This window comes from Xiphophorus hellerii, chromosome 20 (genome assembly GCF_003331165.1).
Source record: "Xiphophorus hellerii strain 12219 chromosome 20, Xiphophorus_hellerii-4.1, whole genome shotgun sequence".
NCBI lineage: Eukaryota > Metazoa > Chordata > Actinopteri > Cyprinodontiformes > Poeciliidae > Xiphophorus > Xiphophorus hellerii.
In genome coordinates, this window is record NC_045691.1 from 32708397 (window position 1) to 32725846 (window position 17450).

Below are 17450 nucleotides of genomic sequence, written 5' to 3' on the forward strand. Positions count from 1 at the left end.
AATTTGTTCAGTTAAATAAAACACATGGGACCATTTTGGTGAAAATGCATTTATTTGAAAGACATGGAAGAACATGTATCTAGTTTGGTTTGGCTTTTTTTTTTTTTTTAAGAGCTAGAAATAATAAATTAAAATAATAGTTACACAAAAAAATCTTTTCCTACAGTAAAAAAAACCCCAGAACAATAGTCACAGTTAGAAAAGCTGTCTTTGTTGCCAAGGGACAAAGTGAAGGCCCACGATCCAAGGCACATGTCTGGAGACATTCGCTGTCCACACACGATCTGGATACAATTCATTCTCCTCCTGCAGCCTCTAGAGCAGCGCTGTCCAAACACTGGAAACGTTTGCAAACAAATGGGTGGCAAAAGTGAGTATAACTTAGACTTACATGAATTAGAGATCCATTTTAAGACCAGTTACATTCCATCTATAGTTCATTGTTGAGCAAAAAACCTAAAACAGAACAATGAAATTTGATCTAGCATTTTGTTAAAAAAAGTAAGTTTGTGTGGCAAATGGATACTTTCCGCTTTACAATTTTGGCCCACATGGCAAAAAGTGTGGACACCACTGCTCCGGAGAGATCACCTGTTGTGCAAATTCACCTTTGAAACAGCAGAAAACCAAAACTTGAACAGCATTTCACACATTCAGAGCCAGTGACTAACTGTTAACTCCACGTCTTCCATAAAATCTCATTTGCCTCATGAGTCAGAAACTCCCATCTCCTCATGGGATGTCCTCGCCAACGTTTGTTTTTCTCACCTGCTCAGATATGAAAATGTCATGTTTTTCCATTAAAAGCAGAAAGAGAAGCAGATCCATAAGTTTGTGTCTGAAAGACGCCCCGGCCTCATCTGAACTTGAGGTAGGCTGGCACGGAGTAGTTGAAGAGCAGGAAGTCCATGCGATACAGATTGTAGAGCTTTTTCTGGTAGAAGGGGCTGATGTTCTGGAAGAAGTCGGCTGCCATATCTCCGGTAGTCCTGGTGCTTTTGGACGAGGCGGGAAAGCGGACCTTCTGGTCCGCCCTGGCTAGCTGCAGCACGTAGCGGGAGTCCTGCTCCAGCGTCTCGTACTTCCCCACTATGTCGTAGTGGATGAGGCAGGGGTGGCACAGCGAGTGCACCCGCTCCCAGTGTTCGTTGAAGGGCTCTTCCCGCTGGGTCGCGGGGTCCACGAGGTAATACACAAACTCCTCAAAGGAGACATCGTCCCCTTTCTCCAGGGCTTCTGGCCGAGGGTCTGGCCTGTGCCGGCGGACGATCTTTGTGCCGTATCGTTTGTGGAAAGCTGTATTGTAGCTTCGAGTGAATTTGTTGCGGTAAGCAGAGACCAGCCGCTCGAATGGCTCACGCACAAAAATGAACTTCAAGTAGGAGCGCAGGCGCTGGTTGATCTGGGGGGTGGAGTACTCGGACAGAGTCCGGAGGTTTCCCGGGACGTGGGCCTCATTGGCAGGGATGGCTAGCGGGTCTTTGTGGTCACCGGAGACTCCCGTCAGAACCATGAGCACCCTCTTCCAGTTGGTGCAGGCTACTTTGGGCACGTAGCAGTACAGTAGGCCGTGCTGGTCGTCCACAATAATGTGCTTCAGGTCTTCGGGAACGAGGACTCTGCGTTTGCGGGTGTAGGAGTGACAGGCCTCCTCCAGCAGCTCCCGGCGACCCTGATGGACCGCCGCCACAGCAGACTCCACCTGTTGGGGAAAGAAAACCAAGAGCAGAGAGTTTAGTTTGGTTCAGGTTGGGATGGTTTCAGAAATGTTTTTGGACAGAAAAGTAGCACACCTTGTAAATACATTCATGATATTTGACTTTTGATAAATGCATATCACACATATCAGATGGTTATATGCATGACTTGGTGTTGCGCTCTCAATACACAACCCGTCTGAAAAAACTTATTCCAGATTCCACTAAATGAATCTCTTTCCTCAACAATTTACACACATATCTCCCATTATGACAATGTGGAAAAGGGTTTTGAGAATTTTGCAAATTTAAAATCAAGAAATCACATTTACATCAATATTCACAGCCTTTGATAAATACTTTGTTGATCCCTCCTTTGGCAGCAATTCCAGTCTCAAGTCTTTTTCAATATGATGTCACCAACTTCGCTCCACTTTCTTTTTTTATTTACCTCTTTTTTACAGTTTATTTGATAGGGACAGAAACTAGAAACATGGCTCAAGACAATCTGATGCCTGCATCACAATGTTCAGAGCCACAGCTAATTCACAACACCCGTCCCTAGAAACCTTAGGCAGGTTCAAGTCTGGACTTTGGCCTTGTCCCTCAGGTAGACAATTCTGAGGCGAATTATTAATTAAGACTATTTGAAAAAAGGCTGTAACATAACAAAATGTGGAAAAAGTAAAGTGCTGTGAATACTTTCTGGATGCACTGTATATTGAAGATTATAGTGGATGGGTAAAAACCTCTTTTGCAGTGTATTGTAATGGAAGACACACTCCTCATTAAATCAGATGCAGGACATACAGTCTTGCATCTGTATGGATGCATACATAGATGTATGCATCCATACATGACAGAGTCCTCATACTCTGTCCTCATGACATACTCTGCATGTCATGAGGACTTCACTTCTCCATGGTGAGTGAAGCTCTGACTCCACAGAGGGTGGTCTCACGGCCGCTGGAACGTGCAGCTACCTGGTAAAACCAGGGGTCATCTAGTTCATTCTGTTCTCCTACTGGCACAAATGTCTTATTTACTCTTTTTATTTACTCGGGCTGGCTTGGCACTGCAGTGGCCACAGCCCCAGAGCTCAGAGTCTGACTCTGTGCCCAATCCGATGACTGGGTCTCTGTGTCTGCCGACAGACACTGGAACATCCAGGAAACACTGAGGGGCTACGCTCTGAGCAGCAGAACCTGGCCTGTACTCTCACGTAAACCTAGACCTCACCTTTAAGTCTGTCCATGTGGACAATGAGGGGACATTAATAGCAACTAGGACCGTCCAAGACAAACATGTCCTTGGGAGACAGCCTTGGTACGGCAGCTGAGGGTTAACACAAAGGGTTTGGTTTTCAGGTGAACCAAATGCATCAAGGCCTGTTACCTTAACAATTGTTGCTGGAAGATAAATTGTCCCAAAAGTTATTGCGGTAAACGATGATCTTGTTTTGAGACCATTTTCAAGTAATATAATGGTAATGACATCATAATGCAAGAACATCCTCTCAAAGGTCAATACATTTAAAATTTTAATAAACTGAAACTGGAAGACATTTTAAATAACAATGGGCCAGCTACACTATGAAGCTTACAGGAAATGTTCATGTGCTGTAAACAATCACATGGTGACTCCGGCCACATCATTGCTGACCATAAAATGTCTTAATCATTCCTCTTATTCTGACTTTATTGCTCCATTTTTGGAATCTTCCTTCTCCTTTATGTAAACAAAAATGGAGTGGCGTCAGATTTTAGTGGTTGTAGGATTTCTCTTTTGTCTTTGGTAAAAAACCTCGAGTCGTTCCTTCTGCTAGCACTGGACACGCAGGTTGGTTTTGGTTGTATTTTACCCAGAATGCCCTGCACTAGACAGGAGAGCAATACTAAATCTTTTGCTGTCTATCCAATACCAAGTAAATGTAGGCCAATAGCATCAATACTGATACCAATAATCAAAACCTTTAATTATGTACTGTAGGTTTTTATATCGTCATACTGCTGACCTCTAAGTGATTTTGTGTTTTTTTTTTCTTAGAAACATTTTATTAAAATCTAGAACAGAATTTGGACAAAGTTTATAGATGTCTACAAAATACAAGATAAACAAAAATAATAATAAAAAATGAAGCAAATTCATGTGCATATTTTTCTTAAAGTGCAAAAAATATAATTTGAGAGCAAAACAAAAATCTGTTTTTGGGTAGAATTGAGAAACTACAATACTAAAATAAGATGAAATTTCAAGATACCAATACCGATATGTTATCGATATATCGGATCGATCTGCCCATCTCTTTAACTTTTATCTTACTGATTTAAAATTCAAGGAAAAATTGTAAAATGCAATAAGTTCTAAGAAATGTCTTAAAATGTCCGTCACTACGAGCTCAGATTCTATGAGGCCAAGATCTCTCCATTCTTCAGAAGGGGAAACTTGAAAAATTGGTGGTTAGTTAAACACCAACTTTCCCCACTTTAAGTATTTACTCTACAATATTTATAGCTAATTTTGCCCAAATCTCTAAGTTTTAAGAGCTGCACACGGTTGAGTTGGGACAAACTCAAATATAAGTGTGTCTGGCCAATAGTTTACCTCATAATTTCCATCCTGAGAGATTAGCAAGTTTTTCTATCAGGAGTTAAGACCTCAGGAGGAAAGAAAATGAAGAAAATATTACTAGCAGTTAAATTTAAGGGGAACCTGCTGGAGCTTGTTTGTTTTATGAAAATTAAACCTTCCTTCTCCGCGCAGAAAGACTTAACTGGGAACAGCTGCTGTGTTTTTACACAAAGCATTTCAAATCTGAAAGAGTGGATGGGTGTGAGATCTCAGCGTACAACCAACACAACCAGACGAAAATGAAACACAACTGACAACGAAGGCAGCAAAGAATAAAAAGCAGGTGATAAAATAGAATATCTAAAGGTCTCATCGTCTGGTGATGCTTTCTGCTTTTAAAAATGGAAAAATATTGATAACTTTCAAATTCAAAGACAAGGTTTATGCGCTCAAAAAACTATTTCTGAGCACATTCTGAACAATAATAAACTGAGAGGTGTTAACTAGATCAATAAATGAAAAATATACATTAAGAGAATAACTTATTATATTCTGCGACTTATGTAGTTGTAAAATGTTTTAACAATAACTGCAAGAGAAGGAAGTGGTTCTTCTTTCTTAAACAAATATAACAAAATGCAGTTGATCTGCAAAGTCGCATCTTTAAGGCACAAAACGTCTGAAGCAGTGCAATTTGACTACAAGACACAAAAATCAAAGGGGCTTTTAACGCTGCCCCAAAATAAAGAAGCAAACAAAAACAAAACAGCATTCAGGTTTCTGAAAGAAGGGAACGTGTTCCCACACCACTGACCTGTTCCCCCTCATAGAGGCTCTGCAGGGGGCTCCTCCGGGTTTTCTGCCCACTGCTCCGCTCCGACAAATGTTCTGAAGAACAAAACACATCAGTGACAATGTTCATGTCACAAAACACACACTCGCACACACTAGACATTACTAGGCGTTGGCATATTTAAAGGGATGGGAATCGCAGACAATAATGCTATAGCATCACAACATGTCAACAAACAACGAGGATAAAAAGTCTGTAGTTTAAGAATGAATAAAGCGGCCGGCTGAGTGTAAAGCTAACCTAACAGGGAGGCTCAGGGTGATGAGGGTCAGTCTGAGCCTTCAGGTCGGCATCGTTTTGCCTCACAGGCTCAGACACACACACACCATTTCACACAACCACACTTCAAGCAAATGCAGTGAATCTGTGTTATCAGAGGACAGACGTTACACTGATGAACAGTCGCTTCACACTTTGTGAAACATATATTTGCTTTGCTGGATTAGTGCAACAATCTGTAACATCTAACTGCCCAAACAGCTAGCAGTAACCACAGAACATCTCCGAAAACGTAAAAAGACCTGCATTAGAATGACTTTGTAAGACTTTCAAAGCCCGGAGGTTCTGGGAATAACGGCAAAACTCATGAAGGGCAACGAGAGAAATCTGTTCTACAAAATCCTCTCATTTTAAGCAACAGACACCAACAAATCGGCCTGGTTACTTCATTCTGTGTGAGCTGCAGGTGACAGATACTTCCATGTAAAGCCCATCTTAGTGTGTAGGTAGCAATAGTCAGCCCAGTGTTGCCAACCTAGTGACTTTGTTGCCATATTTAGTGACTTTTCAGACAAAATTAAAAAAAAAAAAATCAGAATCAGCAGGTCAGACCTTTTAAAGATTGGCCAGAAAAATTCAATCAGTGCACCCTTAAATTTAAGATCCTTTTTTAAATCATTCCCATCTTCCAAAAATACTGTGCACTGATTTAGTGGTTAACCCCGTTTCACATTCAATTTCACAAATATGATGGATGAATTAAAAAGGGAAATATGAAGCATGGATTGGTGATATGGGCCTTGGGTCTGTCATTTGCTGTTGTGTTATTGTATTTTTACCAGAACTGTAAGCTACAGCTAACATGCTAACAATGTAAAAAGCGAGAAAGTTTAAAGAAGGATTTCTCTATTTTGGATCAAAAACAACCAAACATACAGTACATTCACTTTTTAAAAGTTTTTTTAAAATTATTATTTCAATTATCCATTTCACTAGAATCAACCCTTAAACATTTTATACTAAATATTATAAATGTATCCACTAACATAAAAATGAACCTTTATTCAAGTTTTTTTTAATCTAAGTTCTGAGTTCATTTAAAATGTGGCTCCTTAACACTGACCTAATATTCAATTCAGCATTTTATTTCTCATTAATATCCACTCAGTAATAGGAGTTATAAACACATGTGGTCCATAAACAGCAGCATAAAATTATTTTCCTCTGCATGTTATATTAACATCTGGAAACAGACCAGAGACTGCTCCACTTATGAGTGGATTATTATAAATTAATATCATTTTAGAAAAAGATGAAGCAGCAGAGCTGGCAGTTCATGGCTCTCCCAGAGGACTGGCTGCAGCCGTTTCACATGTTGCTCACTGGGTGTGCTCTGGAGAGCCCAGGGCGCCACACACACAGCACACACACTGGAGGAGAACACTGTAAAAATGTAATGTCCTACTGTACTGGGAGTACGAAGGGCAGACATAGCATTTTAAATTTTAAAATGTAATGTGTCAAAAAAAAATCTAAAAGACAAAAATTGATGTAGTCTACATATATAAGAATTTTATAAATGTCTGTCTCTTTACATGATCTACATGCAGTCCTACTCAATAAGTCAGAATTTTATTAAAAAGTTCATGTATCTCAGTAACTCAGTTCACTAAATGAAACTCGGATCATTTCAAGTCTTTAATTCTGTAATGCTGATCATAAAAGCTAATGAAAACATTTTAGATTAGAACATGGAGAGGATTTTACACTGACCCACATCTGGACGCAACAACATTCAATGCTTTAAACTTTACATTTTCCTAATGCCCATTCTCAGAAAAGTCACAACCTTTAGTATAGTTTAATCCTGTGTTAAAAATCCATGGAGCTTTAACTCTGTGCAGTGAGGCTGGAAGGTGTTGATGTTTTTATAAATAATCTTTCCTCATGTTTGATTATTGTACACCAGCTACTCTATATACTTACTTATACACTTATACATTTACTTGCGGTTAAACTGTTTCTGTTTTTATTTCTTGTTATTCTTTTTAAATCATACACTACTTTTTACCATTACAATGACATACAAAAAAAAAGAAATAAAAATTTCCTTCCTGGAAGTATTTCTGTTAGCACTAGCATAAATTAGCTGATGGTACCGATTGTGCTTCTGGAACAGATTGTGCAGATAGCTGCAGTTTCTGAGGAAGGAGTGTGGAAATACTATAAAGTGACTCGATATTACTCCCAGGCCATTGCTATGTCAGAAACAACTCTACATTGGCTTATAACTCAAATACAAGGATAACGCTTATTTTCCACCTAGCTAAGCTTTAGATTTTTTGTTTTTCCTCAAGAAGAATCGCATCAGCAGAGAATAGAGAGAAGATTTATCTGCTGACTCAGATCCACATTTCACGCATAAAAACATCCAAAGTCACGTTTTTCTCCTCCTCCGTTTAAAGGCCAGTGAGCAAAGGTAATGTCTGCCTGGGTTTAGGAAATGACTAACACCTGGCAGACAGTGAGCTTCAGCAACAAGCTGAGATGACACACATTTAAAGCACACATTGTGTGACATCATCTCCCTGCAAATGCAGCATCATGGGAAATCTGAGTGGCTCTCTGGCGAAAATATCAGTACATTAAGTTAGCTAATTATTCTACAGGAGCAAATCACTGCAATATGGAATTGTGGAAATGTTTAAAAAATATATATTCATCTAAAAAAACACAGAGAGGGAGAGAACTGAATTGTTCACTAAAGCTCGGCTAAAGACGCTGATCGATCCCGCTTTGGAACTTTTCCATTTGAAACATTCTGGTTTCACCTGGTCTAGTGTGAAAATCCTGCTGCTCCGCTAGTCACACAACCACAGCGCAGGAAATGCAAAACGCAGGAAGGCCCATGTATGTTCGTCCTGTCTTGGCTATGAACGGAGCTCTGTTTGAATCCCACTGGGGAAACAGCCTCCGCAGCCCTCTCATCCCCCTTCAGCTTCTAATGCCAAGGAGTCACTTTGCTAGAAATGCTGTAAAAAAGAAAAGTAAAAGCCTCATCCTTTTATGTGAAAAATGAGAGTAAATCTTTCTTGTCCTGTCAAAAAGCGTAGAAATGATGTAAGTGTGGAGCCAGACCAGTACTGGACAAAAACTCAACAGTAAAAATCACCAGTCAAGTCTTTCTCACTAACTCTAAATACTATGAACACATGACAAACGGTGAATTAATGAAGCCTTCATTAGGAGACTGATAAGAAATACATCAACACCATGTTGCGTCCATGTTAGAGGCTCTTATTTTGAAGTGAAAAGGGAAGTCTTTTTTGAATTTTGTGATGACAGAGCTGGCTAATAAAGACTTTTGGTTATACTGAAGCTTGATACACATTAGCAGACCCTGAATTCGGACACAGCTATAATATATCTGTAAGCAGTAAGCTGTAAGCTAGCGAAGTGATAGCTGCACTTAAAGCCGGCGGTGGCGTTTTGGGGGCCAGGAGCTCCAGTGGAAAAACGGGAAGAAGTCAAAATAATGTCAAATACGCTTTTAAATCCAGAAGTGTTACTTTGAGCCACACAGTGTGAATTGTAAGAGGTAATAGGTCTTCTGGTTCTGGGTCTGCTCTGCATCCCCAGAACCAGAACCAATCGAGGAGAAGCAGCATTCAGCTTCTCTGCACCATAAATCTGGAACAAACTTCCAGAAAACTGTAAAACAGCTGAAACACTGACTCGACTAAAAACCCACCTGTTTAGAGTTGTATTTGATACGTAATCAATTACAAATTTAACGATGGCATTGACTTAATGTCATGTTTTGATTGTTGATTCTATGTTACTTGACTTTGTGTTTTTGTGTTTGTTATGATGTAAAGCACTTTGAAATGCCTTGCTGCTGAAATGTGCTATACAAATAAAATTTCATTGATTGATTGATTGATTAATAAAGAAAAGCATTTCTGAAGGGAACTTTTCAGAATAAAACATGGAGGCCGTGTCAGAAGGAGTTAACTCTAGGAAGCAGAATCAGCTTCAGTCATCAGGTTTGTGCAGACAAACAGGGAATCTGACTTTGGTCCAATTTTATTCTTAAAGATATTTAAAATATAATTACATTAAAAAGGGAAAGTAAAAGCCAAGGGCCAAAAACGCATTGACATGCTAAGATCACAGCGCCATACAGTGGCCTGGCATAAGAGCTACACCGCTGTGGTTGTCGAGGTGTCTCGTCTAAACGTGGAACTTTTCCCCAACCAACAAAAACATGATTTAATTAGTGCGTCCATACACTTCAGGCTTCTCTAGAACCTCGTAAGTAGGTTTTTTTTGTTTGTTTTACAAACGGGCAAATATATATTTGCAACAGCGTGCGTGATGTCAATTTTGCATCTGCTTTTGTTATATTTTTGCAGACATCTGTGCACAGCCTGGACGTTGGTGATCGTGGTGCCAAACGCACAGCAGATGAGAAAACCGTTGAGCCCCAACGTAAGCAGAGAAAAATTATTTGTTTGAAAGAAAACAAAGTGTGGGAGGATTTTTCTTGTTTTTCTCAGTTGCATAACTCCATCTCTTGGGGACGGCAGGGTCACAAATATTGCTGAGAAACCAACTTTATTATTCTTCTTTACTCCTCTCCTGATTAGACCGTCGACCAAACCATTGCATCATCACGCAAAGAAGAGTCTGTCAGGTATAGTGTGCTCCGAAACAAACTGTCATCTCTAACAGGTCCAGGTGGTCCATGTTCCCATGTGGAGAGAGGTTAGCTAAAGGAAAATGTAATCCGTGCAGCTCGTTTTGATGGGTTCTGAATAACACCATGAGTAGTTTCATCTGCTACAGGGCAAACCTGCAAATCATTTGACAATAACAGCTTTCAAAACAGATGATCCTGATCAGATTCAGAGGAACCAGAGGACTGCTTGTATAATAACCTTGCAGCCGTCATCAGACAGGCTGAGGAGGGAGACCAGTCCTCCTCTACACCTCCAGCTGCAGCCTCCATCTGCTGCTAATTAAACCTCTAGAACAAACTACATGAGAGGCGTCACTCCACATCTGGATCTGCAGTGTTACCACTGACATAAACATCAGTCCTGCTTCCAGGATCATGTAAGAGGAAAACTCTGGCAATGGAGAGAAATATAACATAATTCAAGACAAGTGCATGCAGCCACAGGAAGCCCTCTAAAGCTTTGAGCTGCCAATAAAACGTAAACTGGTTCATATTTATCTTTAACATAAAAACATCATTCTAAACAATGCCTGGACTGGTTATGGATTATTTATATAAAGAGCAGTGGAGACGCCACACTGTGTGAGAGAAAGCAAAACGGATCTTTACATTCTGAGAACAATTGCAGTAATAAAGTGAAAGGCAAATGTTGAAGCGTTGAGGATTCTGCCACTAGGGCGACTAAAGCCTGGTTCACACCGAAACGTTTTTGTGCCCAAGTGAAAATAACTGTAAAACTCCTCACTGAGACTGACCTTATGGATTCAGTAACAGCATCTACACAGAAGAGCTGCTGTCAGCAAGGCTGTCTGGCTGTTGGTTTCTATCAGGTCACCTGTTAAAGCCAGTAAAGCCTTAACAGAATGTCTGTCTAGAAATGAGCCAAATGGAGGCAGCCTGCTGGAGCAGAAGGTCTCTGCTCGTTTCTTCTTTTTGGTGTTGGAGTTGGGGAATTGCATGTTTAGGCTTTTAATCTCTGGTAATATCACTGGACCATGTGGCCGAAAATGTATCGTGACATTGATTAGCTTTTTATTTAAATATCTGAATTATTGTCCAACTGGTGACGTGTCATTTCCTGTTTATCTAGGTTTCTCTCCACAATGTTTTTGTTCATTTTTAAGCAGTTATGAGACATGGTGGAGAAACCTGAAACTGCTGCTGCGCAAGCTACTCAAGAGGTTGTTGCTAGGTAACTGAAGAGTGAGCTAGTTGATGCCATCGACCTTGTTTAGCCAGCTGTGACAGGTTTCCTCTGCCTACATCCCCCAGAATGCTGTGCAGCTCCGGTTCAGAGTTCAGTGAAATTATTGAACTGTTTATTGGACTTATTATCTATTGATATTGATCACATATTTACTGCAACACATTGTTATTGATTTATCAGTTGAGAATGGTTGCTTTGAGACATTTTTAAGTAATATTTAAAATGGCATAATAGTACAAGTTTGATAAACTCATTTTGTACAAACTCTCAACACTGGAACTGGAATATATTCTAAATATTCTAAGAAAAAACACACAGAAACCAAATACAATACATAAAACAGAAACCAGATGCAACCGAAATAAATAGATAAACAGGATTATGAAGTCTAACAAAAAATCCTCCTCCAAAAAATATGAATCATCCAAATGGAAATTATTGAGCTCATTTTAATTTCTCTCTCAATTAAAGATTTCCTGCTCATTGCAACAGGCTTGTGAGACTAATACAGCACCTGTCTTCAGTCAGAGGCCTCTTCAGATTCACTGCAAAACTGACTGCTACTGGAGACACTTCCTGCCTACAGCATCAACCTCCACACAGACCGCTTACACACCATATGAGTTATGACAACATTTAATTTCTCTTTGGCATAAATAAAGCATTTGTGAATTGAATTAGCAGGGTGTTTCTTGGAACATTTCCACTTTTCTCTTGGACTAAAGTGGACCAATGCTCACATCTGCAGTACATGCACTGTAAAGCCGCACTGAGTCCGTGGCTTAGTGTTGTGGGTTCAGAGTGCCAAGGTACATAAAAAACTACAATCCTATAATAAGTGCAACCCGAGCATTCCTCTGTTTACTGAGCGTCTTGCTGCTCCATGTAGAGTTTAGACAAACAGCCTGACCTTTACTCCACATGGAGCAGAAAAGAACTGTTCAGTTGTTCCAAATATGGATGAATTGCTCATGCTTATTTCTGAAATCAATTTATTCAGACTGAAAGCCAGCAGGCGGTATTAATCTGTCAAAAACATGCTGCTTTCCAAGTGCATTTGAAGTGCATGAAAGCAGAAATACCAGAGTCTTCCACCGTTCTGCACACGGCTTCATTCATGCAGACGCTCCAGAACGGATCCGAGACACGAGGCAGGAGAGCAGCAGGTGAGGAGGGACAGTCAGCAGAAAACTCCACTTTACTTATTCATCCCTTCACTGACACGTTCAACCCGATTCATTATTTACATGGATTTTAACGTGTTAAAAACTGAATGCAATTCATCGCTTTTTTTTAAAACACACAAAGATTCCAACCGGAATATCGGCCTACAGCAGCACAACTTTCACATGTTGGTAACGGTCTCATGAAGTCTAATCTTATGAAAAATTAAAACAAGCTCAATAATTTCCATTAGTGTGATTTTTTCCCTTTTCTCTCCAGGCTTCAGTCTGGTGTTTTTGTCTGAAGGACAATTTTGTTTACAGAAACTTCATCAATTTATTTGTTGTTTATGTTGCTTGTTTATTTCTTTGGATATTTAAAATGTCTTCCAGTTTCAGTTTTAAATGTTCATTAGAATTGAAAGTTTATTGATCTTTGACAATGTGTTACTTCATTATTATTAGATAACTAATAGTAACGGCATAACTTCATGTTCCAATTAGAACAGTTTGGGGTTTTTCATTATAGTTTAGTTTTATTTCATTGTGATTATTTTGTTTGTTTAAATGAGTTTTTAGAGAGGGTTTGCTATTAACACTGTTTAACTTTAGTTCAGGTTTTAATAGCTATGGTAAATAGTTTTGTTTTTCATAATTTGGTCAATTTGTAGGTGCAGAATTCAAAAAGGTTCAAGTATTGTGAATATGTATACATCAATTGGGATAATAAATAGTCAACAGAAGATATAATATACAAAAAATATTTGTAATTTTTGGACCACCAGCTGGTGGTCCACTGCTGCTTTCTCCAAACTTTCTCTGTTATCGTTTTGCAGACCAGGATGAGGACGGAGTGCAGTAATTTGCAGACAGCTGACGTAAACTGCTGTTGTGGGAGGGAAAATAAAAAATAAAATAATCGGTTTGAAAAGTTGATAAATAAATGTGTAAACACAAAAATGAAGAATATTATATTTATATTGGCAGCAAGTTTTAGATGGCTTTATAAAACACACAATATAGTTCCACATTTAGTCATACCTTTTCACCAATAATTGCCATTTTTTAAATATTTATTTAAATGAACGGAAATGTTCTCTCAATTTCAGTCATTATTATTTTGTTTATTTTAGTTAACTATAATCTTGAGGGCCTATCACAGCAGCTGTTGATGCTAACTGTTGGACGTTTCGCTCAAACCAGTTGCTGCTCAGTCCAGATTATAAAACTGATGAACTACTGAACTCTGGGCTGTTGAATGTTGGAGGCAAAAATAATCCTAACCAGGACGTCCCGCACTATGAAGCAGCTCATCTGATTGGTTAAAATCCACTAAGATGAAACATATTCAGGAAACACTACAAAACAGTACAAAAAAGAAAGCTCTATAATTATTACAACACATAACTCCACTCTGTGACATCACAGCAGGGACCAGATATTCCTCTGTTATTCCACAGTCTGTGTGGATGAGGATGAGGAGGAACAGAGAGTAACCACGGTGATCATCAATAACGTAAACACAGGCAGGGAAATGCTGCGTTGCAAGAAGAATTTACACTCCATTGGACTATTTCACTATTTGTCCAGTGGCGCCCCCAAGGGGAGACCAGAGGGGCCATGGCCCCCATGGAAAAATTGCTGGTCACACCAGTACCCCTCCAAAGAGTCATGTTCAGGCTTACAGTTCTCTTTTTCAAGACACAAATTATATATATATATCCATCCATCCATTTTTCCTACACCCTTGTCCCTAGTGGGGTCAGGAGGTGCTGGTGCCTATGTCCAGCTATCGTTCCAGGCGAGAGGCGGGGTCACCCTGGACAGGTCGCCAGTCTGTCGCAGGTATATATATATATATATGAAAATGTTCTGAGTTCTGGCTGTATTCTTAGGATTGGTGTCTAAAGTCTTTCAGCCTCTACCTGCATCAGGACACTCCTGGATTTAGCTCCACCCATTAACTCCGCCCCACTTCGCTATGCTGAAGCATCCCAGCAGCATGCTGCTGCCGCTACCGTGTGTCACTCCAGAGGATTTACTGTTCCGATTGATTAGTAGTTCCATTGGATTTTATTAAGGAGTATCAGAGTAATTTGGGGGCTGGATTCATATGCCAATGGTTTTACATTTTTATTTATACAAAGAATTGATAATAATAATAATAATAATAATAATAATAATAATAATAATAAAAGGAAAACTGTGAATCTCATCATTCCTTCTACTTCACATATGTGTGTGATTTAGATTATACTTCTTGTAATAAAATCCCATTTTTAGATACTGCATGAAATCTGGAAACAGAAACACAAAATATTGAGAAAGTCTGAGTGGACTTCATTATTAAGAAAATGACTTAGTGCTTCAATGTGCAGAATACACATGTGCACAACAGGGAGCACTGAAGCACAAAATAAGATTTTTTAAAATATAAATATAGAAACATGACCTAAATGTAAATGAGTTCGAATTTTAATGTGTTTTAATGTCAACAGGAATGATTGCTTCACATTTAACGATTGATCATTCCAGTTAACCTGACGGGATTTGCCACACCTGAATGGATTTCAGTGGAAGGTGTTCTTCTTTTGTCTCTGGTTGGGATCCAACACATTCTGGTGAATCAGGCTCAGACTGAGCTTTTTACCCCAGATAAAGATGAATGTCAAACGGACATACTGGAACACAGACAAGTATTTCTGTTCCCACCGCAGGGTTATTTATGTATTCGTGTTAAAGCTCACCTGGCCTCAGACTGCTGTTAAAGTAGAAGATGACCACAATGAAACATCCCAGACACAAGGCAGAAACCATCCGAATCCCTTTGGGTTTCCTCATTCTGAGTCTGTGGAAACGACCGAGCAGCTGGGCCGACTTCTGCCCGGGTTCATACGACAACCGGCGTCCGTCCTCTTCCTACTTTATTACCGATAACAGCACCGAGCCGGCCCGCTCACATCTCACGGCCCTGGTTATTTTCTCGCGCATGTTTGCATGTCCGTACCGGAGGACAAAGCGACGAAAAGAAAAGGAGAAGAAAAAAAGGTGGGGGGGCAGCGGTAGCGAAACGAAGAGTCCGCTGTTCTCCGGTATTTTTTAACGGTTACTATGGCGTTTCTGTGCGTTGCTGGAAAACCAGCCGGGCGGGCTTCATTACTGCCAGCGTCGTCCGAGTGGAGGTCACCGGCTGCCCGGTACCGTTAAAGGGCTTTTATGTGACCCTGCGGGCCTTTCCTACCGTTCAGTTAACCCCTTTCTGCCCAAAACCCAGAGGTTTGCGGTTATTCTTAAAGTAAGTCGTCAAGCTGTTGTCTCAGTGGGTGGACTTCCGGTCACTTTTTTCAAAGTAAAAGCTTTCCACGAAAGGGACCGGATAAGGTCAACAAACTACCCAAATCAAAGAGATTTTTTTTTTTTTGCTCCGAGTCCTGGCCATTTGAAAAAAAATAATAAAATAATTAAAATAATAATAATTTATATTTTTTAGAAATAATTGTTTCAATTTTGTTATAAAAAAACACATTTCCATTTTTAGAGGTTAAAATAAAGTTCAAATGAGGATGAATATAGTTATTTATTATTTCAAGGATAACCCCTTAAAACCATCTCAAGGGGATATCAAAGGGTTTCAGTTTTTTATGGGATGTTGGTATTTTTTTGAAAAATGTAAAAAAAAAAAAAAAATCACAGTTTGCAAAAATAATTATAAAAAATGATCTAAAACTACATTACTGATACTTTTCACTCCAGATATTCAGTGCAATTATTTCTTTTAAAAAAATTAAAAAATACTACAACTTGATTTTTTATCATATAAATTACATTTAAAAATATTTGTTAGTTCTTTGAATTTTTACCCAAAGTTCTAAAGTATGACCGGTCCAACGGGCAATGTATGTGACATGAATATGTCATGTAATTTACATGTCCGCCGTGCATATATGTCATATCTTATAAAACAGATTCATAACAGAAACAAACTATTGTTCAACGATGAAATAAATAAAAAAGTGTGAAATATATTCTACTAGCTGGTGTAGCCAGTAGCAGCTTGCCTGACTACAGTCAAATCCCACTAGTTTTCCAAGTTATATCAGTAACTGTGTTAAATTAGGTGAGATGTTATACCTAGGCAAATAAAAGAACATTATGCATTCCCATAATGAGACTTTTATATACAGTTATTGATTACATCATTCTAGGCAAAAAACAACAATATTATAAACACATAAAAGTAGTCCTGCATAAAAAAACAACTAATTAATTATAACTATTTTTTTTGTGATTTACTTTGAAATGTACCATTTGAACTGAAACACAAGTTACCAAGCAATTTCTAGGAAACAAAAATAAATTGCATTTACGGAAAGCTTTGAAAAAGTTGGAAAAGCGAAAAAATAAACATTCAATAAGAATGTTCCATGCTTTTATTTTGAAGTCACAACAAATCCTCATCCGGGGTATTTCTATTGTTCTTTACTAAGCTTCAGCCCTGCAAACACTCACACGTGTTATACCTCAGTGTGACAAATTTAATGGCAGGTCGGGTCATTCCTCCCAGTTTAGGGATTGACTGGATTCTCTGCCAGGGATCAGAGCAAAAGCCAAAGGTCACAAAAAAGGAAAAACTACTCACTGCACTTAAACAAAGCTATGGGTGGAGGAGCGGTTATGGTAACTAGAGTTTTGGTTACAGTAAGCGCTTCTGTTTCTGTTCTGCTTTGCTGAACAGGTTTTTGTTCTAAAATCTATCCAATAAAATGTTCCCCTTTGTCTTCTAACAGGAGCTAAAAGTTGTAAGCAGTATTTAAAAAAAACACATTTTGTTAAATCTTCACATTGTGCCAGGGCTTCAGCATCTAATGTGGAATACACAAGTAATTCTTCTCTATTCACAGAACCAAGTGTCAAAAAAAGCTTTTCATCATCAGAATAATGTTTTGTTGCAAAGTACAGGCAAGGGGCTTTATGTGTTGCAGTCAGACCCAGATGTAAA

General features: G+C 39.0%; 1 protein-coding gene across 1 annotated transcript; it reads right to left on the reverse strand.

Annotated features, from left to right (window-relative positions):
* Nucleotides 1-38: 38 nt before the first annotated feature.
* Nucleotides 39-15753, reverse strand: LOC116710722 (carbohydrate sulfotransferase 11-like). The gene is made up of 3 exons (XM_032549907.1): nucleotides 15199-15753; nucleotides 5083-5156; nucleotides 39-1702 (listed from the first exon to the last, which is right to left on the reverse strand). Exons 1-3 carry the CDS (start codon nucleotides 15290-15292, stop codon nucleotides 857-859), a joined length of 1014 nt encoding a protein of 337 aa, XP_032405798.1. The 5' UTR covers nucleotides 15293-15753; the 3' UTR covers nucleotides 39-856.
* Nucleotides 15754-17450: the final 1697 nt, after the last annotated feature.

Excerpts from the sequence above, each read along its gene's own strand:
- LOC116710722 (XM_032549907.1), bottom strand. The coding sequence starts at position 15,292 with ATGAGGAAACCCAAAGGGATTCGGATGGTTTCTGCCTTGTGTCTGGGA. Across the intron at positions 5,157-15,198 it reads TAACAGCAGTCTGAGGCCAG|AACATTTGTCGGAGCGGAGC; the intron begins GTGAGCTTTAAC and ends TTTGTTCTTCAG. Across the intron at positions 1,703-5,082 it reads GCCTCTATGAGGGGGAACAG|GTGGAGTCTGCTGTGGCGGC; the intron begins GTCAGTGGTGTG and ends TTTCCCCAACAG.